Source organism: Furipterus horrens, unplaced genomic scaffold, assembly GCF_987537825.1.
Source record: "Furipterus horrens unplaced genomic scaffold, mFurHor1.1.pri manual_scaffold_11, whole genome shotgun sequence".
Classification (NCBI taxonomy): domain Eukaryota; kingdom Metazoa; phylum Chordata; class Mammalia; order Chiroptera; family Furipteridae; genus Furipterus; species Furipterus horrens.
Genome location: NW_028327181.1, coordinates 63,963,855 through 63,986,905, shown reverse-complemented (window position 1 = coordinate 63,986,905; position 23,051 = coordinate 63,963,855). Strand labels below are relative to the sequence as shown.

Genomic DNA, 23,051 nt, shown 5'->3' with positions numbered 1-23,051 from the left:
CAGTGAAAGGGGGCTACTTCTCCCTGGGTTTGGAAACAAAAAACAAAAAAACATTCTGTGCAGCTAATAAATAATATAACTAAGATGCAAACGTGTGCCATCATTTCTCAGAGCAGCCCAGAACCCCCTGGGTGGTTGTTTAAAATGCTCACAGTAGAATTTCTTGGGTTTAGATCTGGGAATCTAGATTTTTACTAAACCCCCATGTTATTTCACATGCAGACAGAAGACCAAAAACCGTTGAATTAATCAGTAAGGATTTACCACTCTTTCCTTAATAAGGTGCATATGGTAGTATTTTTTGATAAGCCCCACTTCATTTTCTTTTAACTACATTTTAGTATCAAAAAGTGGAATTTTGGTAGTCAGGACTTTGGAAAGGCAATGACACAGTTTCTAGCAAATTTTAAAGTGAACTTACTCTTCAATCTAGCTATCTTATTTTTAAGAATGTATTCCAAGAAACTCTATATGAGACACAAAGGTACAGGTACACGGATGTTCCTTGTAGCCCTCCTTGTAAAAGCAGCGACAGAGAAACAAATTCATCAGAAGAAGAATAGTTGAAAGCATCATAAATATGAAACCACTGAACAGGATGAAGTACACTTAGATATTAATGTGCAACTATATGTATATAGAATATACATTCCACATGTGTACCGATAATCATACCAATATTTATATGAGCACATATTCGTTAACCTGAGCACCTTAAGAAAAGGCACCCTCTTGGAGCACCCAGCCCTGTGCCAGGTGCAGGACTTTACAGGTGAAGGGCAGACTGGACTTCGGCATCTTTTGTCCACATAGCCAGGGACCTCTCTGGACATCAGCCCTGAGACCATCCCACCAGCTAGCTGTTAGGGTCCCTCCAAGCAGGGATCTCCTATTGGTCGGATGAGCCCATTTTGAGAGGCAAAGGGGATACTGTTAGTAATTATGCTGCCACAACTGATATAAGCTGGGTTTTCCCCAGGTAAGGAGGTTGTATATGATTCTCCAACCTACGTGCAGTGTCGTTGGGAGGAAGGGTCAAGCTCAGCTACCTTCCACAGGGTCACTTGACCAATGGGAAAATCACCTCGTGCGATGGGAGTGCAGCAAATCAAGTTCATGCCAGAAAGACAGACAGACAGAAACAAACAAACAGAAGAGAGTGGCCAGCCTAGTGGGTTCCACCTTTGTGGAGGAGAGGTCATCACTTCTCCTCTGGAAGGGGTCTCAAGAAGGTAACTTGTAAATAGTGGAAGTGTCTGCAAGCAAAGTGACTCTCTTTACAGTTGGATGTTCTAGAATGAAGGACAAACTGAAGGCATAGTTTATGGTGGCACTCAAGGCCCACTGGATCAAGCTTTGCCTGAAGCTAATGTTACTTCTTGAAGTTTTAGTTATGTGAGTGAATGAGTTCCCTTTATTGGTTAAGCCAGATTGAGTCAGCTTTTCTGATGCTAGAACCCAAACCATCCCTAACTGATACAGACCGCAGTGCTGCAAGTAGCAGACCCCGAAACCTGGGATTGGCTGGGCCAGGAGTTGAAGGCAGTGAGGTCACCTCTACCTAGCACAGCAGCTGCTTAGCCCCATGACCTGTTTCAGATTCTTACCAAGGTTGCATCAAGAAGAAAAAGTCAGGATGTTGTAGTCCGGTTACTTCTTGCATAAATCAGTAAAGCCTATTAAGAAAGAGATTAGCTCACTTTGAAGTTGGCTCCTCGGAGAGCAGAGAAGGAAAAAAATGTCATTTGCTTATAAGAGGCCATTTCGGCTCGCTGCCTGCAAATCCAGCTCATTGAGAATCAGTGATCTGGAAGAGAATTCTCCTCTCCAAGCTAATGTTAGTATAAGCAGAAATGGAAAGATGGGAGACTAGGAAGGACAAAAATAGTGGGGTACATAAGCAGCCTGATCCTCCCCCTTTTCAGACTCCTCTTTTTAAAACTCTAGCTTGTGAACAAAATGAACAATCATGTTCTTTGTGAAGGCGGACCTGGGATGCAGTCAGTCAGAGGCAGGGAGCTAATTGTGGTGACCTCCATGCTATAGCATTGCTTCATCAGCAGAAGGCAGTGTGGAGCTGGAAGTCAGGGCGATGGCGGAGCGGTGTGGCGGTGAAAGGATTGACCAGAGGTCCGGGGGCTGAGCTGCGCGAGGCTTTCCACAAAGGCGTTCCTAAAGTGACACTGGACGACAGCGTGGGGATTGCTGGGGGGAGGGGAGTATAAGGGGACGAAATGGTCATGGGGAAAAAAAATACCACAAAGATTACATTTTTTTAAAAAAGTGACACTGGCTGACACATTTTTGGATTCTAATTAGCCGTCCAGTGGGATTGACCAAAAACGACCACCAGGCTTGAAAAATTGAAAGGGAGTTACTTGTATCGCTGCTGAAACCCCGAGGCTGGCCCAAAACAGCCTTCAACGGCACCCCGACTGTGGTTCTCAGACCTGTGTGCATGAACATCACCTCAGGAGTTTTTAAATTCCTGAGCCCAGGCCCCACCAAAGTCCCACTGAATTCGTAACTTCGGAGTGAAGTCGTGGTACTGGGAATTTTTCAAAGCTCGCCGGTCGCCGGAGTGATTCTAATGTGAATTCCATCTCCAACAGGAAATAAGACTTTATACCCATACAATGTTAAGAGAGAGAAAAGCTGTGGCAGAATTTGAGCACCTGAAGAGCAGGGATCTTGCCTTTTATGTCTGTCTCTGTATCCCCAGGGCCTAGAAAGTGACTGCTTTACAGTAAAAGCTCAATAAATAAAGTGAATTAAAAAAGAAACTGAAAACCCTGGCCGGGTAACTCCATTGGTCAGAGTATACGCCAAAGTTGCGGGTTTGATCTCCGGTTAGAGCACATACAAGAATCAACCAATGAATGCACAGGTAAGTGGAACAACAAATCCAACATCTCTCTGTTTGTCTCTCTCTCTCTCTCTCTCTCTCTCTCTCTCTCTCTTCTTGTCTCTTTCTCAAAAATCATTTTTAAGAAAGGTATGGAAAAAGGTAGGTATTCAGAATTTAACATAATTCTTGCTGGGTCCTACATTTTGTTTGTTTACTTGTTTTCTAATTTTATTAGGCAAAAAGAGAAGATATTTGGTGAGCTATTTGCTTGATTTGTGAAATTTTTCTGGGGGGAATGGGGACATCTGTAATAGTGTCGACAATAAAAACAAAGTAAAAAAAATCCTTTGTGGTTTTCATTTAACATGGAGGATTTCTTGTAACATATTCCCATAAAAATCTTTAAAATAATGCTGTATATTTGAAGTGAAATGAGGAGGTTGTTAATTGGTCAATGTTGATTGTTTGTTTACATGAATCATGATCCTATTAACTAAATATTCTTTTCCTAAATACCAGCAATGTTAGACTTATCTAAATAATTAACTCAATTTTTAAAATATGCTTTATTGATTATGCTGTTACAGTTGTCCCAATTTGTTTTCCCTTTATTCCCCTCTGCCCAGTGCACCCCCACTTAGTCCATGCCTATTGGTTGTGTATATAGTTCTTCTCAACATCTTCCTGTCTACTCCACTCCCTCCTACTATGCTTCTTAATTCCTGTACCATCTCCCTCCCTTTCCCCCCTTCCTCCTCCCCACTGACCTCCCCCCATAATGTTCCCCTACCTATCATTCTTTTCCCACTCTCGTTGCCTACTTAGTTTGCGTTTGTTTCCATTCCTTAGCTTCTGTTGTTGGTTGTTGTGATACAGTTTTTATTTTAATGTTCATAGTTTTGATCCTCTTTCTCCTAAACAAGTCCCTTTAACATTTCATGTAACAGTGATTTGGATCTGATGAACTCCTTCAGTTTTACTTTGTCCTGGAAGCACTTTCTCTGCCTTTTCATTCTGAATGAGAGCTTCACTGGATAATCTTGGTTGTAGGTTTTTGCTTTTCATTTCTTTGAATATTTCTTGCCAGTCTCTTCTCTCCTGCAGAGTTTCTTTTGAGAAATCAGCTGATAGTCTTATTGGGACCCCTTTGTATGTAATTCTCTTCTTCTCTCTTGCTGCTTTTAGAATTCTCTCTTTCTCCTTAATTTTTGACATTTTGATTATAATGTGTCTTGGTGTGGTTCTTCCAGGGTCCTTTTTTTTTTTTTTAACTCTCTGTGCTTCCTGGACCTGTAAGTCTATTTCCTTCCCCAGGTTAGGGAAGTTCTGCTTCATTATTTTTTCACATAATTTTTCAATTTCTACTTCTTCTTCTTCACATTCTGGCAACCCTATGATTTGGATGTTGGCCCGCTTATAGCTGTCCCATGGGTTTCTGAGCCTCTCCTCATTCTCCTCACGTTTCGTTTCCTCTTTCTGCACTGGTTGACTCTTTTTTCCTTCCCTGTGTTCCAATTTGTTGATTTGATCCCTCACCACTTGTTTTGTATGTGTTCATTTCAGCAGGACTAGCCATCATTCCTTCCCTGTCTTGTTTAAGATCTGCTGTTAGGTCTGTAAGCATTTTTATAACCAAAGCTCTGAACTGTGCCTCAGAAAGATTTCCTATCTGCTGTTTTGTTAGAGTAGATATTTGCTGTCTGGTCAGCTGCATCACTGGGATCTCTATCATGATCTGTGCCATCCTTGCAGTTTTATGTTTACCTTTGCTTTCTGGGCAGGGCTGTCACACCTCCTATGCTATAGGGGGCGGAGCCGCATGCACTCGTCACAACCGGGTGGCCCTTCTCACCATGTTGTGGCATTTTTGTGGGGGCAGGGGTCCAAGATGGATTCCTGCCGTTCACTCTCCGCTGAGAGACTGGGAGCCTCCTCCTCTGTCCCCACCCACTCTGGGCCTCCTCACAGTCCAAGGCAATGGGGGTCTGCCTTCCTTGGTGTTGGAATCGCAAGCTGACGGGTCTGGTCTACAGCCAGGGGTGCTCTCCAGGTGCTTCTCGCCTCCCCTTAAATACGGGTGTCTATGCTTACCACCATCCCACCATCATCGCCGTTGCTGCCACCACCAGCACAGTTTGACCTCTCCACCCCAGCTTCACACCTCCTACCCTTCTGGATGAGCACCACTTCTTTATAACTTCCTACGTTGGACTTCCATTTATTTTCTGGAACTTCTGGTTATTTCTGGTTTTGTGGTAGTTGTATTCCTTCTTAGTTGTGGAGAGAGATGGAGCGTGTCACTCTAGGCCTCCATCTTGGCTGGAAGTCTCCTGTGTGTGTTTGCCTGTGTCTTAGGTAGAGCTGTTGCTCCTGTTACATTGTAAGGGGCCGAGCCTTAGGGATTCCTCAATTTTTTATGTTAGCTTGCTATTGTATACTCAACCTTTGACTGAAAGATGAATATAAGCTTTTATTAATTTAGCTGACATTACTAAATTACTTATTTTCTTAATGACTTCTATCTAATTAGAGTCTTAATCTGAAATGACTTTCTTCCCTTAACTGTGAACTTTCTACTAGCTTGTAAGGATGGAGAACCCGTTACACCAAGACAGGGCACAGGTTTGTGCAAGTTTAAGATCTCAGGGGAGAAGACAGGCCTCACCGTAAAGGCATGCTCAGGGATCCAAATATTCTGACAGCCCTAAGACCTGATGATGGGGGGCCACAATGGGGGTCAAGTATGTTGTACATAACTGGCGCTTGGTGAGCCAGGGGCCAGAGCACCAGGATAAATTGTTATTTGACTTAATAACCCACACCCCTGGATGATGATGTATCTTCCAGTTCTCGGGGACAGACTATATTGGGGAACATGGGGGAGAGGAGTCCCTTTTCACCCTTGTTTGACCACACTGCTGCTTGAGGAAGTGCTGGCTACCCCGGGAGTCCTGCTTCAGCCTTGCTTTTCTTGCTTATGGCTCGTGCTATTTGTGTGTATATATATTTACCTATTTACATTTTAATTCTTTCCCTCATGGCTAGTGGTGGTTACAAACGTACACATTTCAGTAGAGAAAAACAATTTATTAGTAACCTGGTTCACTCAGCAGGAGGATCAGGTGTCACTTTCTGTTACTACTGATTCCAGGGTTTTAGAGGAGACTCCCTCCTTTGTTCTGGGGAGAGAAAAAGAAGGTCAAAGCTTTTACTCTTGAAAGGAACAATGAAACTATTCATTATTTCCCCCTTTTAGACAGGAATTCTAAATAACTCCCAGTTATTTACATGTCTGAAGGCTCCTCCTCATCAGAGGAACCCATGTTTTGCAGATGCTGTGCCTCTTCTTTTTTCAAAGGGCCATGTGCACCCCGCCGCCAGCTCCAGAAACCGCCCTCCTAGAAAACAGAGAGGGAAACATGAATCCTGCCTGTCCCCCACTTTTTCCCGCCACAGTGCTTGATCCTCCTGAAATTTACCTCCATCTGGCTTTCCACCGGTCGGTCCTTATTCAGGAGTCGCGAGAGAAAGCCCCTTGGAGGAAAACGCATACCAACAATTAGTGATTTGTCCCTCGCCTTATTAGGATTAAATGGGTAACTGGGTCCATACTCAGAGGCAAAGTCACTGTAGACCTGGGACCTTGGAAATGATTCTTTGCACACTGGGCTTCCAGGGGTTCTCTGTGTCTGTTTAAAATGTCCCTGCCATGTCTCTGGGGTGACCTCTCTGGGTGGTCTGGCATGGAGTACAGGTGGGATTTTCAGCCTGAAGCACTTTCCTGGCCCTTGGCCAAGCGCCCTGAAGTGCATTGGGGAAAAACTGCACAGCCACACTGGGCAGAAGCAGTTTGCTCTCTCCAGAAGCATTTCACATCTGTCCCATTTAGACTTAGTCCCACATACACCCTTTGCTGGGGGTGGGGGTGAGGGTAAGAAGGTGCTTTTAACTTTCTAGCTGCTTTATCCTATAAGTTAAATCACACAACTAAATGCCTGAGTCCAAATAGCAGTTAGCTAAGTTAGCTAGCTTGCTGACTTCCGTACTGCAGGCTGTCACCGCTGAGTGAGTTGTGAAATCAGTTTACAAGTCACAACCAGCACTAGACTACAAAGTATTCTTTTTGACTGAAACAGAATAGAAAAAAATCAGAGTGCATAATGAGTCTGTTTTAGAAACGACTTATGTCTGTGTGGTACGTGTGTACTGAGTTCTGACATAAAGTGTAGCTCACAGTCCAAGCACGGGGTAATCAATGGAGAGACCCCCAGCTGGAAAGGCACCATCTTCTTTCTGACACTAGCAATGTGGCCATGGAGCAAGATATTTCCCTTCCTCCTCTCTGTTTCCTTATTATTAAAAAAAAAAAAAAAGAAAAGACAAACTACTGCGTAAGGTCTTGCCCAGTTAAAACTCTATGAAGTTGGGATAAAGGGAATAGAGAGAGTAGGGGCCTGAAAACCAGGAGGAGGGGAAGGGAAATTTTCCTGCCACCTTACAGGAAGGACTCATATAGTCTACATTCCGTCAGCCTTGAAGGAGACCAGAGCCTTTACCCTAAGGCCACGTGGCTTTCCCTGTCCCTTCCCCAGAGCTCCACCACCAGCAGGAACAAGTACAACCAAGACCTCCCCCTTTGCTCCCTGTTTCCTTAAAGGACCAGTGGCAGCAGATGCACCTGTGCTAGTCACACTCTCTATCAGCTTTGGCTACGGAGCTCATTTTGCAAAGTCCAGGCAAAGCATCAGAGTTAACAAGTGTTCTTTCCAAACTTAGCGGTTTCCTCACTGTAAAATGAGACTGAGGTAGAGTTCTAAGTTCTCCTCTAGTTCTTTCTTTTCTTTTTCTTTTTTTTAACTTTTCTAAGCATTTATTTTATGATAAATTTACTTTCAAGTTTTTCTTGCTTCAGTTCCTTATGGGACTTTTCTTTTCTTTTCTTTTCTATGCATCTTCTTCTTCTGGTTCAGGACCAATCTGCTCTTTTTCAGGGAGGAGCATCTCAGTGTGGCAGGCCTGAGAGCCCTTGTGGGCGTTAATCCACCATGAGCGCCGTGAACTCTGCGCTGCATCTTGGGAGCTTTGCTCACCTGGATGTGCTCAATGCCCAGAGAGTCTGCACCCCAACCCTTAAGTTCAGCACTGCTCTCTGCAGTTTTAAGCATGTGCAGCAAAAACGCAGCACTCTTTTGGGGGCACCAACCTGCACCCAGCCCCAGTCTTTGGCCTGGGCACTCCTACCAACTCCACCATTGTAAGGACAGAATGGCACACATTGCTTCTGCAAAGTGACATCCTTTAGCTGCTTGGTGGCTTTTCAGATATGCATACCCTTTTGGCCTGGCTGTTTCCCAAGTGTTCTCAAAGTGAACATGAATATTTAAAACTCTTGATTTGCATGATTTTGTGGGGTTTTCTGGGTCAAATGAGTAGCGCACCATTTTCAGAGGTCACTTCAGGCCACCTCCAGGAAGAAGCTCCTCTAGTTGTAAAATCCTACTTTAAAAACTGTCAGACTAATATTTACCTTGGCTTTCCTCCATTATTGCCCACAGGTGTTCTTGCGGCACGGAACTGTTTTAAGAAGAAAGCAACATCACAATTATTCATCACAATGACCACTATCTCTAAATCTTTATTTGTTCCCTTCTAGGTAAGGTGATAACTTTCTTGAGGACAGGAATTTGTTGAATACCCTTTGACTCTTCTTCCATACTCCCTAAGTTAGGATCTTGCAGGGAGCTGGCAATGTGTTTCATTGGCTGCTTTGGATAACGTTCAGCAGTTAGTCCCTAATAAAAGCTCTTAGAAGTAGAAAAAGAAAATAAAAGTATCTACCGGAAACAACGCAGCAGCTTTGTTTTAAGTTCAAGAACAAGAGTAGGATGCCTGTTATTACTGTTACTATTCATCATTGTTGAGGAGGTCCTAATCAATTTAATAAGAAAAGTGAAGTATTGGAAAGAGACAAAACGCATGTGCATAGGAGATGATGCCAAACCTAAAAGTGCAAGAGCATCGACTAGAATTTTAATGTCAAGTAAAATGACAATTCAGTAAGTGAATCCAAAATCAAATGATTAATACGCAAACCTCAAGAGTTGTCCCACGTACCACAAAAGACTAATTAAAAAATGAAAGAAAGATCCCACTTGCAATATCAATAAAAATGCATCAAGTACCTAGAAACAGACTTAACAAAAAATGCGTAAGACCTACGTGATCAAAACATTAAAACTCTTCTGAAGGACATTAGGAAGAATACACGACGTGAAGATACCATGTTCTTAGGTGTTGTGAAGATGTCAGTTCCCTTCAAATGAACCTACCGATGTAATGCAATCTATTCAAATTCCAAGAGAGTTTTTAAACAAAACCTGGCCCGCTGGTATTTGGTAGAGAAAATATGCAGGAATAGCCTACAAAATGTATGAAGAAGAAGATAAAAAAGCAGCAGCTTATATGTTATAAAGAAATTGGAATTACATGGTGATACTGTCACTGGTACAAAAAAAGATAACTAGATCAACAGACTAGAGTCCAAAGAGAGCTTTTTAGATCAGGAAAGAAAGAATGAGTCATTCAATAAAAGATTTTAAAACAATTAAATCTTCACGTAGGGGGAAAACAGTCAACCACACTACAAACAAAACCAATACTAGACAGATTTCTTTTTTAAATTATGAATAAAAGAAATACTATAAAAAGGACTAAAAGAAAATATCAGAGACCACTTTCATGCCATGAGGTAACAAAGGCCTCGCTAACAAAACCCATACCCCATAAGCCAGGAGATGATCGGCAGAGAGGGTGACAGATGATCAATACACATCCTGCTCCGCACAGCCCTTGCCCTCTTCTCCCCTTGTTTGTTTGTTTTCTCCCTGTTGATTTATGGAAGTCCTTTGATATTAAATATCTTCATACTTTCAGTGGTTTTCATTGAATTTCAAAATTTCAAATATTTCTCAGTGTTGTTGTCTTTAAGGAGACAGAAGAGTCAGGCAAACCATCCTCAAAAAGCTTATCATCTAACTGGGGAGAGGAAATAATGAAACCACATAAATAAACACAAATGCGAGATTAAACTCCATAGAAATTAAATGCATTATAGGAGTTTATAGAAAATCCAAAAAAGCAAAGGCCATGTGCCCACTAGAGAGGGAGAGGGTATTGTCTGGGCACTGGCCAATGACTTCTTCCCAGAGGCCTTGGCAAGCTGCCCACATGCTAGTCCCCAGCTCCTAGGCTCAGAAGTCAGACTCTTCACCAAGAGAGGGCTCACTTCTTCCGATCGGGGTAGTCTCACCTTGTCAATACTGCAGTGCTAATAAAAAATCAGAAGGCCAAGATTACGGCCTGAGAGTGAGAATTACATCTGTTCCACAGACAACACCTGTGTCTACACGATCAGGGAAATACACTCTGTGGAGCTAGGCCACATGGCACACAGAAGCACAGTCAGAAGGCTACTTGGTGAGAACAGAATTAGAACAATAGGAATCAGCTGAATCCCGTGTTTAAAGGAAAAGACTGTATTAGCTGGATCCATGCATCTCCCCAACAGGCACAGCCTGGCTAGTGGGCTGGACTCTCCACGTCTGCTGCCTGAGGTGCCATCTCTACTCTTAGGCACTGCTAGGATGGGCAATGCCCATGTCAGACTCTCCCTCACCTGTTCTCTGCTTTTACTGCTGACCAACCCTCCTGCAAATAGACATGTTTTCTTTAGCAGTTACACATCCAGCCAGGTATTTCTCAAGTCTGGTAGACCAGGAGGCCATTTGGTCCATACACATCTCTGCTCTGCTCCATGATGTGTTGACCTTGGTATTTCTCTCTTAGGGAGCTGCCTTTTAAAAACTTACTTACCATATTTTTAAGTTCTCGTGGGAGGGGAATGCCTCACTACTGCCCACGCCCTGAAAGGATGATAAATCTCACAGAAGAAGGAGGACTAGCAGGGCTGAAATAGGAATTTGAGCTGGCTTTTGAGAGATTCACAGGACTTGCAGCACAGGCAGAGCAAAGTAAGGGAGTTTTAGATGAGCAAAGGCACGAACAAAAGTAGAAATGGGCATGGTGTGGCTAGGTTATGGTGGGGGGCTGCCATGACCATTGAAAATGTAAACAAGGTATTAGGTTGGATTAGTAGGGTAGTCAAGATTGTCAGCTAATTAGATCACTTTTAATATTAGCTCCTGCCTGTTGGGAAAACAAGCCATTGTGTAATTGAAGAAAAGGCACACAGGCAAGCTCCAGGAAGAGGTGAGTATAAATACGACAGGCTTTAGAGAGGCCTGATGCAGGATTTAGTTTGCAATGTTTTAACTGAACCTATTTACGCCATGCTTTTTACACACTGGAGAAGAAATCCGCTAAGTAAATCTAGTCAATTGACAAGATCACACTTTTGTCTTTTAGCCATGTCCTTTTGACCAGGGTGACATAACTTTATGAGGGTGGAGAGTCTAAATCTCTCCTCAGTTCAGCCAACAAGAAATCAATGGTAGAAAGAGAGTAATTGGTAATACATCAAATCAACATCATCCATTTTGAGTTGAAGAAATTTTGCTGTCATGTCAACTCTGGCCTATTGTAAGTTCTCAAAATAGTACAGTGGCTTGTTATCTTGATTTCAGTTCCACACAATCTCTGGGAGTGGGCTTCCTTTAAAAATCTTTGGAATATAATGTGTAATAAAATAATAAAGCATATCAGCATTCATGACTAAAGAAAAATATCAGGGAGGAGTAGGTGGGAAAGTGGCTTTGATTTTCAGTTTGTGGGTTCTGACTCTATTCTAAAGACAGAATGTATTCTGGGAAGCTGAATGAACCGTTGTCTTATCATAATGAGACAGAAGATTGCAGTTAAACCTGTCGCCACTACGATAACAGGAGAGGCTAATAGGAGTATCTCCTTATAGCCATATCTTGGCACATTTCTGATGACCTTAAAAGAGAAAAACAAGCAATAATTTTAAAAAACAAACCAAAGAGATGGAAAAGATAAAAGTTAACTATTCTTAAGCCTGTGCTAAAGAATAGCTAACTATTCTTAACTACTACTCTAAAATCCCACTCTTTCAGGTGAATGGCTTATGAGGAGAGACCCAAAAACCCACAGAATATATTTATAAAATATTGTGTGTTTATCCTTACATGCTTAAACTTCAGTCCCCTTTACAGTACTCTCTATTTGATGCAATACACCTATTGAGACGTTTTTTTCCACTGCTCAAAACAGTTTTTGAACTTGTCAATTTTGATGCCATTTAGTGCTTCTGCTGTTTCTTTGTTTCACTGATTCCACATTGGCAAAACAAATCCCCTTGAGGAATTTTTCATCCAGGGAAACACAAAAAGTCACTCAGGGCAAGACTGGGTGAATAGGGAGGGTGGGGTGTGGGGGTCATGCGGTTTTTGTCCAGAACAGCTGAACACTCAGCAAGGTGTGCGCAGGCGCACTTGTAAATTACCCATCAAATATGTTGAAAGAGTCTTCCAAAAAAAATTCACTGATGCCTAACACACCCTCTCACAACAAAACCAGCTGGTACACTCTTACAGATGGGTTCCTAGAATACTCCCCTAGTGGAGGAAACCTGTACTACAAGGGGCCCGCCCTCCAGAAGACAATTCTGGGTTTTGGGGGGTTCCCTCTCATATAGGTTCTTAAAGAGCATACCGTATCTAATGTGTTATGCAATCTTAGTATTAGCATTTTCTTGTGCAATTTATTTATCTTGTGTGTTAGGTCCTCTTGGTGTCTACCCCAGGAACAGTGGCACCACTGTCTAAATGAGCAAAGTAGAAGATCACTGTCTTGGGCCTTGGCCAAAGTCACATGGCTAAGACAAGAGGCAGTCTGGGTGCCTCTGGTCTTCCTACCTCAGTGCTTTCATGGCACGTCCTAACTGACTCGCTGTCCAGGCCTTGTGCCTCAGGAGCTGCCCTTACCTCATGTGGCTCCTCCTCTTCCTCTTCACCCTGGGCTCCTGTCTTTTCATTTGCCCATTTGTTCATGTCCTCTGGCTTGGAGACCTCTTCTTCTTCTGGCTCAGTGAGCAAGTCTGTTAATAAATCTGTTCCAAAAAATAGTTTCCTCCATTTATTTTTGTAACTTGAATTGTAAAATTTAGGTTTAAGAAGGGTCCCTCTATTGTTTTTCAAACGACTCAGGGGCATACCTCCATCTTGTACATTTTAAAAAGGAAGTTTAATGAATGGTAATAACATTGATTCTATACCTGCTTTTTAATCTCCGAGAAATAAGGCAGTCTGTACTGTAGTGCACTAATGACATCACTGTTATCATTAAAGTCTAGCTGCTTACCCAGAATGGCTGACAATTTCTTCTTTTTTTGGCCTAAGGAGACCTCCTCTGGCTGAATTGTCAGCTCACTGCCCGCATTCTTATGTTCTCGCAACGCGCTCATGAAGGAGCCTTTCGGATTTTTTAAATGTGGTTCATCTGTCAAAAAAGAAGAGACCATTTTTGATCATGAAGGACTCATGGGACAGCTTTTTGTCAGTCCAAAGCCCTACATGCCAGTCAAATAAGTTGGGAATCAGCAAATATCGGAATGTTGTTGAGAGAGGAGAAAAATAAACCCCAACTTAAACCTGATTGACAACACAACAAAAGGAGAAAAGCTATGTTTTTAAAGGGCGTTATTGACTCAGAACATTCCACAGCGTGAAATAGAGTAACTATATTTAGGGTTAGTCCCTTAATCCCCGGGGGCCAGTTGCCAGGTACTGAAGAAAAACCAAGGCTGGAAGACCCCACTCAGTTACACTCTCTGCAGATCTACTGCGATTCCTCACGTTCATGGTTCCCACCCTGTCCTGCTCAGATGCAGAGGGAGCATGAGGCGTCCTCTCTCCGCCTCTTCGTGTGCTCGTGTTCTTGCTTCCATCACAGGTGAGCGTGATTAAAACCCACGGCTAACAGCTCTTCATCTGGACATGCCCTTCTCCACTTACCCACCAAAGCATTACTTCGGTCATTGCTTCTACACATCCCTGCCCCCAGAACAAAAGGCTCTATACAGAAAAAGAACTCTATGTCCACTCTTGCTCTGTACTTAAATTTAGGCAGGCATCTGGAATGTAGGTGGGTTAAGAGACTTGGCAGGTTGTGTGCCACTGTGGAATGTTCAACACATCTATGGAATAATACTTTGGGGTTCTAATATACAGAAGGGAAAAGGCAACTGTTGTCAGATGCCTACTCTCCTTTCCTTTCATGTCTTTTCTTACATTTTCAGCTTTACTTGGGGAACCATCCAAAGCTTCTGACTGCATGAAGGTCAAGTGTATCATTGTGCAACTGGGTTTCCATTCCAGAATAATGAAAGTATTGCTGTTGAAGCTGAGGGTCAGAGAAGGAGTTGAGGGTCCCAAAGTGGGGAGCTTGTGGAGCCCCAAAAGGAAAGCCAGAGATCTGAGTACTAGGTGACAGCACTTAACACTCTCTAATCTTGTTTTTACTCTCCTGTTAAAGGAGATTAAAATGCCTGCTCTGCCCACCTTTGGGGTAGAAGAGAGTAATATAATGGGCCAAAAATTTGTTTTTGAAAAATGAGCCACACTCTCTTAATATAAGTAGCACAGTGTTATTATTTATGATGTGCCCCAGATCCCTGCCAGAGACCCACATTCACACTATTTGGGCATGAAAGCACATTTTGGAAGTTATCAGATGGTGCAAATAAGCCTAATTTGTAGAAAAATACTTAAAAGCACCCAAGTGTTTGGTGGATAGAAAACCGTGAGCTTCAGAGCAAGTTCAGAGTTGGACACTCTAAGAATACAAGAGGCCTCCCACCCATTAGAAGGATTTGTCAGTAGCTTCTGATAATAAAACCAGAAATTCAGATCCCAAATAGAATTTTCATAAAATACAATCACTCGTACTCTTTTTATAAAATTGCAAAACAAACAGAATAAAAATATAGCTCTACCTGTCCAACGAGGCAAAGGACAAATGAGGCCCAATGCATCCAGAGCCAGTTTACAGGCTGTGCCACTGACCAACAGGTTCTCATTTGGACGGAAAGCGCCAACTGAGCACCGCACGCACTGTGTGCTCATTGCTGTTAATCCCCTGCCCCCTTCCTTTCTCTTTTTCCTTCATCCAACTTTTAGCAAGGAAGCGATTCTCAGAAATATAGGGAGTTAAACTCTGGATGAATGAATAAAAATAACACGGTGACCTTATTTGTTTAAAAACTTACCATCACTGGGACAACTGTAATAGAACAACAATTTTAAAAAAGAAAGAACAAAAGAAAAACAGCAACAACAACGAACCTTCGAAAGGTATTTCCAAAGGAAAACAACTTATCATCATCGATTAAAAATTAAAACAAATAAAATAAAAAAGAAAGAATTTACCATTGGGCAATTCAGACTCACCACAAGTTGTGTGTGTCAGACAGTCAGCGGGGCAGTGTAATTTCACTCTCTGGCTGACCCTCTCAATGTTCTCACTGAATTTGCAGAGGCAGCAGGCCAAATTACGGGGGAGGATCCTATAAAGGGAAAGGCAGAAAATTAAATTATTGGCAGAAAAGCTATTTGAGCAGGTAGAAGAGGTGGGCAGAGGCTACCAGAGGGCTGTGCGAAGAAGCGTTATGGGGGCTTCCCACCTGAACAGTTTGGGGGGCATCAGCTGGCCATCGATTATTCTTTTGGTAATCCTCACTGGGGAACGTGCTTATTGATTTTAGAGAGAAGGGAAGGGAGGGAGAGAGAGGGGGAGAGAAACATCTATGTGAGAGAGAAACTAACCGGGACCCTCAGCGAAACCCTAGGCTGGCTGGAAATGGAACCCGCGACCCTTCGGTTTACAGGAAACCTCTCCAACTCACTGAGCCACACCAGCCAGGGCAGCCATTTGCTCTCTTGAATATTGTCAATAAATAGAGGGGAGGACAGAAGAGTAAGAATGGCAGACTAAAGGTGATAGGCACTAGAATCAGGTGACACTCTGATCTGTAGTTATAATTCAGATGTATCTCCTTCTCCCAACCCAGAAGTCTCACTTTGGGTGGAGAGTGCACTAGGAGGGGGAAATCTTCTAAGAAGGCTCTGGATAAGTCCCTAACTTATAAATCCCTAATTGTGAGTGGTAAATGTATTAGAAGTTACTCTGGGCATAAAGAAAAACATTATGTGGTTAAATAGTAGCAGATTGCATTGGGCAAATCTGGGCAATATGAACATTCAAAAGAATAATGATAATAAGGTATAACATAATTAATTTAAAGAAGAGCCCATGAGTTCACAATAATACTCAAAAAGAAAATAGGTAAACTATTATTTATAGAATAATTCCAGCTAATAAATGTAGTAGGAATAATAAAATTAGAAAAAGAGTGTCACTTTGTAACCACCAATGTAGTAATCGATCAGACACAAATTATTACTGATGCACAATTGGGTAAAAAGTTGAGAGGAGAATGTCCACTGATCTTAAAGCATCATTCAACAGATTATTTATTAATTACCAAGGAAAAAATAACTTTACAATGGAGGGATCTGGAAAATACCATGTTCACCAAAAGATCAAATTTAGCATTATAGGCCACTTAAAATGATGAGGTAGAAAGGATACATCACTTACGTAGTATTCCTTCCAAAATATTTTACTTTGAATCTGATCATGAGCAAACAGACAAATCCAGACTATGGGACAATTCATAAGACAACCATCTTAGACACATCAAAAATGCCAGTGTCATAAGAGACAGAAAATAAAAAGGGTAGATAAATGTTTTAGATTAAAGGAAACGAAGACAAGACATGTGATACCTGATCTTTGATTAGATTCTGGATCAAAACAAAACAGACTTAAAAAATATTATTGAGGCAGGGGGGAGAATATAACTGACTTTAGACCAAGTTGGGATCAATTTGACCTCCTGCCTAAAACAATTTAAAAACCAGACAAAATATATGTAACAACAGTTCTCAAGAAGTTGAAATTCAGGTAATGAAGGACAGTGACTCCCAAGAGATAGGAAACAAATTAAGGAAGCCCTCTGATGCATTGTTCTAACTTACTGCTCTGAGCTTCCAGGTCATGATGTAAGGAAGAAAAAAAACCCACAGAGACTGGTTAACTCCCTAAGGAATGGATATGAGAGTTGGGGAAACCAAGGTGACTGGAATGCACAAAGCAGAATACTAGGAAAGAAAAGAAGTACACAGACAAGCACTCTGGGGATATGCAGAGAGATCTCTTGAGTATTCAACAAAGTACTGGATGGTGCCTGTGTGTGAAGAGTGGTTTGAGCCCAGGAAAAGAACCACATGAAAGGATCAGAGAGAAGAATAACTGGATATCACCCACTGTTAGGAATAGTGCCTGCTCCAAGAAGCTGGAGATTAAAAACTACAGTGTCTAACTGAAAAAGACACTGGAGGGGGGATAAATGGTAATGGAGGAAAGATGCAATAAATACCTACATAAATATAAAAACCAAAAAGAACAAGAAAAAGACACTGGGTAGGATTACTGGCGTATTAGACAGTGCAGAAGAAGAAAAGACCGGTGACTTTAAAATGTAGCAATACAAACTATACAAAATGGAACGCCAAGAGAAACAACCAACAACAAAGATGAACAGAGCCACAGGGAGCTGGGCAACAACTTCAGGTGGCCTAATGTATGTGTGCTTAGAGTCCATGAAAGGGGGGAGACATAAAAATCTGCACAAATAGCCCCAAATCGTTCCTGTTGGTGAATACTGAACACTCACAGATCCAAGAAGGCCAGTGAAGTCCATGCACAAGAATTATGCCCAAAACTATACTGAAGCACATCATAATCAATTTGCTCAAAACCAACAATAAAGAGAAAATATTAAAATCAGTCCAAGGGGGAAAATAAAACCACTATATAAGAGGAACAAAGATAAAAATTACAGTAGATTTTTTTGTTGGCAATAATGTAAGCCAAAACTCCCAGTGCAAAAAAAATATTTGAGATAGTGAAGTGGGGAAGGGGACCCAACAACTATCAAGCTAGAAATCTCTACCCATGACCTTTCAAAAACAAAAGCAAAATACTCTCAGACATCCAAAAGCTGAAAGAATTCTCCACTAGTAGATTTGCACTGTAAGAAATGTTAAAGGAGGTCGTTTTCAGCAAAAGAAAAATGTTACCAGATGGAAATACAGATTATTACAAATTCTGAAGGACACTTGAATTGGAAGTGACTTAGGTTAATATGTAAGTTTTTCTCATTATTTAAATATCTTTACAGATAATTGATTATTTAAACACAAAATATAGTGTAGTGTTTATAATGTAAGTAAAAGTAAAATGTATTGAAAACAACAGCACAAAGGCCAGGAGGGACAAATGGAAGTACACTATTGCAAGGTTCTTATACCATTGATGAAACTACAAAATATCATTGGAAGATAGGTTGTGATAAGGTAAAGATGCATACTATAAACCATAAAGCAATCACTAAAATAACAAAATCTGAGCTATAGCTTTGTAGCCCACAAAGAAAATAAAATACTCAAATGTATTCAATCCAAAAGCACAAATGAAAAGAAAACAACAGCAACAGGCAAACAGATGGGACAAATAAAAAACAAATAGCAAGACAGTAGATTTAAATGTAATTGCATCAATCATTACATTAATTGGAAATGGTCTAATACAGTTGTCACACTAGATAAAAAAGGCAAAAGCCATCTTTATGTGTCTACAAGAACCAACTTCAATAGAAAGATACACATAGGTTAAAAGGATAGAAAATATACTATGCTAACACTAACCAAAAGAAAGCTGGAGTGGAGATATTTCCATAAGACAAAGTCAATGTCAAAGCATATTACCAGGGATGAAGGAGGCTATATTTCATCAAAATAAATATGTCAAATAATGAAGACGTTACCTAGAAACTTATACACCTGATAACAGAGTTTAAACATAGATGAAGGAAAGTGAGAATGACTAGGAGAAACAAACAAATCCACAATTATAATTGGATACTTTAACATTTTCTTTCAGTGATTGATAGAGCAAGTAGATAGAAAATCAACAAGGATATAGAAGACTAGAAGAACACTATCCACGTACATGATGTGTAGAAGACACTCCTCCCCAAATCAGCAGGATGTACACTTTTTTCAAGTGGACGCATAAGATTTGCCAAAATAGACCATATTCTGGCCTATTACCAGAATTTACTGGCTATAAAGTCAGTTTCAATAATTCAAAAAGGATTTTAGTTATTCAATATACGTTCTCTAACAACAGTGAAAGTAAATCAGAAATTAACAGATCTATAAAAAAAAAAGTCCACAGTTTTGACAACTAAAAAACATGCTTCTGAATAACCCTATGGGTCAAAGAAAAAATTCATAAGGGAAATTAGAAACTATTTTGAACTGACTGAAACAGAAAACATGAGATGTCAATATGTGGGATGTTGCTAAAGCAATACTCAGCTTCTGCAGCTTCCATCTTAAGGAACCAGAGAAAGGACTTCAGGTCAAGTTGCAGGTATAGGCAGACATGCTTCAGCAGCCCCTTGCACGAGCATAAGAAATATCACAACTATCCTCAAAACAAAAAACACCCAGAACTGTGAGAAAATCGAACTGCATGGAAGTCTGACAACCAATGATTTAAAGGAGCCATATTCATCCAGATGGGTAGGAGGGGTGGAGCCGGGGCGGAAAGGACACTGTGTGGTGCTGGTGAGTTGGCACCAGTGGCTGGCAGAACAGGCAGTCCTACATTCATGTGTGGTGCATAAAGATCGAGTGATCCCAATCCAAGGCCAGACCACATAGCCCAGGGCGCCAACACCAAAAATATAAAGCATAATAACTTCTGGCTATAAAAACCAGTGTGGGTTGGGGTGGCGGAAGAAACCACTTGTCACTCAAGAGAGCCTGCTTAGAGGGCCCCCACAGTTCTAGAATGCACTCAAACCCACCCACTCTGGGAACCACCACCAGTGCAACAGCTAGAGGGGTGCCAGTGGGTGAAGTGACTGGAAGCAGGGTGAGTGCCGAGCAAGCCTCCAGAAGCCAGGCAGTGGCATTGTCCTCTCTCTGACCCCTCCTCCACATACAGAGCCACAGAGTGGTGAAATGGGTTGCCCCGCCCTGGCAAATACCCAAAGCTCCACCCCATACAACTTAACAGATGTGCTAAGACAGGGAGTCAAAGCAGCTCTACCTCGTACACAGAAACAAACACAAGGAGGCTGCCTGGTTGAGGAAACAAAGGAATATGGTGCAAATGAAAGAACAGAACAAAACTCCAGGAAAAGAACTAAACAAAATGGAGATAGCCAACCTATCTGATGCAGATTTCAAAAACACTGCTGATAAGGATGCTCAGAGAACTCACTGAGTACTGCAAAAGCATAAGGGAAGAAATGAAGGCTACACTAAGTGGAATAAAGAAAAATCCACAGGGAATCAACAGTGAAGGGAAGGAAGCCAGGGTGCAAATCAATGATTTGGAACATAAGGAAGAAATCAACAGTCAACCAGAAGAGAATGAAGAAATATGGAAGTTAAAAAAATGAGGAGAGAATAAGAAAACTCTGGGACACCTCCAAAAGTACCAACATCCGAATCATAGGGATGCCAGAAGCAGGAGAGGAAGAGCAAGAAAGTCTATTTGAAAAAATAATGAAAGTAAACTTCCCTAATTTGGCAAAGGAAATAGACATGCAAGTCCAGGAAGCACAGAGAGTCCCAAATAAGTCGGACGCAAAGAGGACCACACCAAGATACGCCATCATTAAAATGCTAAGTGGTAAAGGTAGAGAGAGAATCTTAAAAGCAGCAAGAAAAAAGCAGAGAGTTACCTACAGAGGAGTTCCTTTAAGCCTATCAGCTGATTTCTCAGAAGATACTTTGCAGGCAAGAAGGGACTGGCAAGGAGTATTCAAAGCGATAAGAAACAAGGACCGAAACCAAGATTACTCTATCCAGCAAAGCTATCATTTAGAACGGAAGGGCCAAAAAAAAGTAGAAACAACTCAAACATCCATTAACTGATGACCGCTTAAACAGACTGGTATCTTCACACAACTGGAAAATTACACAGCAATAAAAAGGAATGAACTACTCACAGATGCAATAACATGAATGAATTCCAAAAGGATTATGCTAACTGAAAGAAGCCAACCCAAAAGGCTACACTTCACATGATTTCATTTATAAGAGACTCTGGAAAAGGCAAGACTATCGTGACAAAAATCAAATTGGTACTTGCCAGGGACTAATGGTGGGAGGAGGAACTGAGTGCAAAAAATCATGAGGAGCCTTTTAGGTATGACGAAAGTATTCTGTATCTCAAATATCATGGTGGCACATAAATACACATTTCTCAAAACTCACTGAACTGTATACTTTAAAATAGTGAATTTTATTAAATAAGAATCCGACTTAAGAAAATAATAAGGCAAACCTAAAAGAACAACTAAGTGAAAATAAATATAAGAAAAATCAACTTACAGTTTTTCCAAATTAGTGTTTAGCGCGAGGATGCGCTCAACTGTTGTGAGTGACACATCTGTTTTCCCCAGGTCTCTGAAGGAGAAAGTCCAAACATGCATCAAATGAACCCAAAGACAAAATTCTGTACTTGAAAGGGCACTTAATATCTGCTTACTTCAGTTTTGGCTTCTCTGTCAAGCCAGCTCAAAAGTTTACTTGCTGTGGATAATAATTTCAGAGAGCTCTTCTTGAAGAAATTTACATTTATTTGCATCATCAAATTAATGATGTTGGTGAACAGTACAACCTACTTTTTTTTTAGCCATTATTCTACTTCTCATTCTCAGTAGCATCCACCACTTCATTACTCTTTAAAAAATACATAATGTACAAGTTATTCCTTTTTTCTTTCTGAGATCAATGGTATTTCTACATGCTTCTCAAGTTACATATCAGTGTGTGTTCTTTAACATCGCTCCCTTTCTCTGCTGGCTCCCTTGTCCACCTGCATTCTCTCGTAATCATTTTTCTGTGCCAATAACTTTGTTTTTTTTCAATAGGGAAAGATATTTTATTTATTTTTTATTTTTAAAAATATTTTTAAATTTATTTTTAGAGAGAGGGGAAAAGAGGGAGAAAAACATCAATGTGTGGCTGCCTCTCATGCTTCCCCAACAGGGGACCTGGCCCTCAACCCAGGCATGTGCCCTGACTGGGAATAGAGCTGGCTATACTTTGGTTCGCAGGCCAGCGCTCAATCCACTGAGCCACACCAGCCAGGGCTACTATGCCAATAACTTTTATGCAATAAACCAGTTATAATTTAAATTACGACTTTTTAGTCAAAATGCAAAATGCTAACACTTTGACAAAAGTAGAAAGGAGCAGAAATCATCTCACAAACCAAGAGATTATCGCAATACTTACAAATGTTTTAATGCCGGCAATTTGAAAAGATAGGGATCATCAAGACTTCTCAAAGGATTGCGATTGAGGATTCTGAAAAAAATGCAATATAATAAAAATTATCTGCATTTTCAATAACTGCTACGAAAGTTTATATTCATTTTGTTGGTACAGAACTAGAAGGTTAAAAAAATATTATTTTCTGTCTTTACTTATAGATCACCCAGAGAATCTGTAAAACACTCTTTGTTGGGGAACTACCCAGATCTCTAAATGATAAAGTGGGGAAGAGAAAGTGGAAAATAAAAAAAGAAGAAGAAGAAGAAGATGATGATGATTAAAAAAAAAAAAAGTGTATAGCAAAGAAAAAAGTATGCCAAAGAACTTTCAGATGGAAAACCCTAGAGGTGACTATGCTGACAGGAAGCTCTTGCTCTACAGAAAATACTTATTGTAGCGTCCTCCATAATTCAAGTTGCTTTTCTTTCATCTACAGAAAGATTTTTAAATTCCAGTTTAAACCCCCCAGTTAAAAATAAAAATAGGACCAACTCCTTGGTTTTAGAGCCAAAGAAGGGATAAATCTTAAGAGGAACTGGTGAAAACCACACTCTCATTACATACTCCCATGTGTATTCTTATATCACAAACTTCCTTACATTTCATGTAATCACCTGTTTACTTGTCAATTTCTTGGACTGTTAGTGCCTAAAATTTTCTAGGTATTTAATAAATGTTTGTTTAATAAATAAATAACATTTTAACTACATATCAATAAAATGAACAAATGTGATTTTTGACAA

The 23,051-nt window shown here is 40.9% G+C and overlaps 1 protein-coding gene and 1 long non-coding RNA gene across 2 annotated transcripts in view; one reads left to right on the top strand and one right to left on the bottom strand.

Annotated features, from left to right (window-relative positions):
• LOC149998022 (SKA complex subunit 2) overlaps window positions 1-2,892 on the top strand; it is a 78,313-nt gene extending 75,421 nt beyond the window's left edge. The window contains exon 4 of the mRNA XM_090257719.1: window positions 2,723-2,892. Coding sequence (XP_090113845.1) covers window positions 2,723-2,761 — 39 coding nt within the window. The 3' untranslated portion in view covers window positions 2,762-2,892. The remainder of the gene's footprint in view (window positions 1-2,722) is intronic.
• A 3,022-nt stretch (window positions 2,893-5,914) lies between these two features.
• Window positions 5,915-8,418, bottom strand: LOC149998021 (uncharacterized). Its single transcript, XR_016514119.1, has 3 exons — window positions 8,376-8,418; window positions 6,328-6,382; window positions 5,915-6,246 (listed from the first exon to the last, which is right to left on the bottom strand). It is a non-coding gene; the product is annotated as an uncharacterized LOC149998021 (long non-coding RNA).
• Window positions 8,419-23,051: the final 14,633 nt, after the last annotated feature.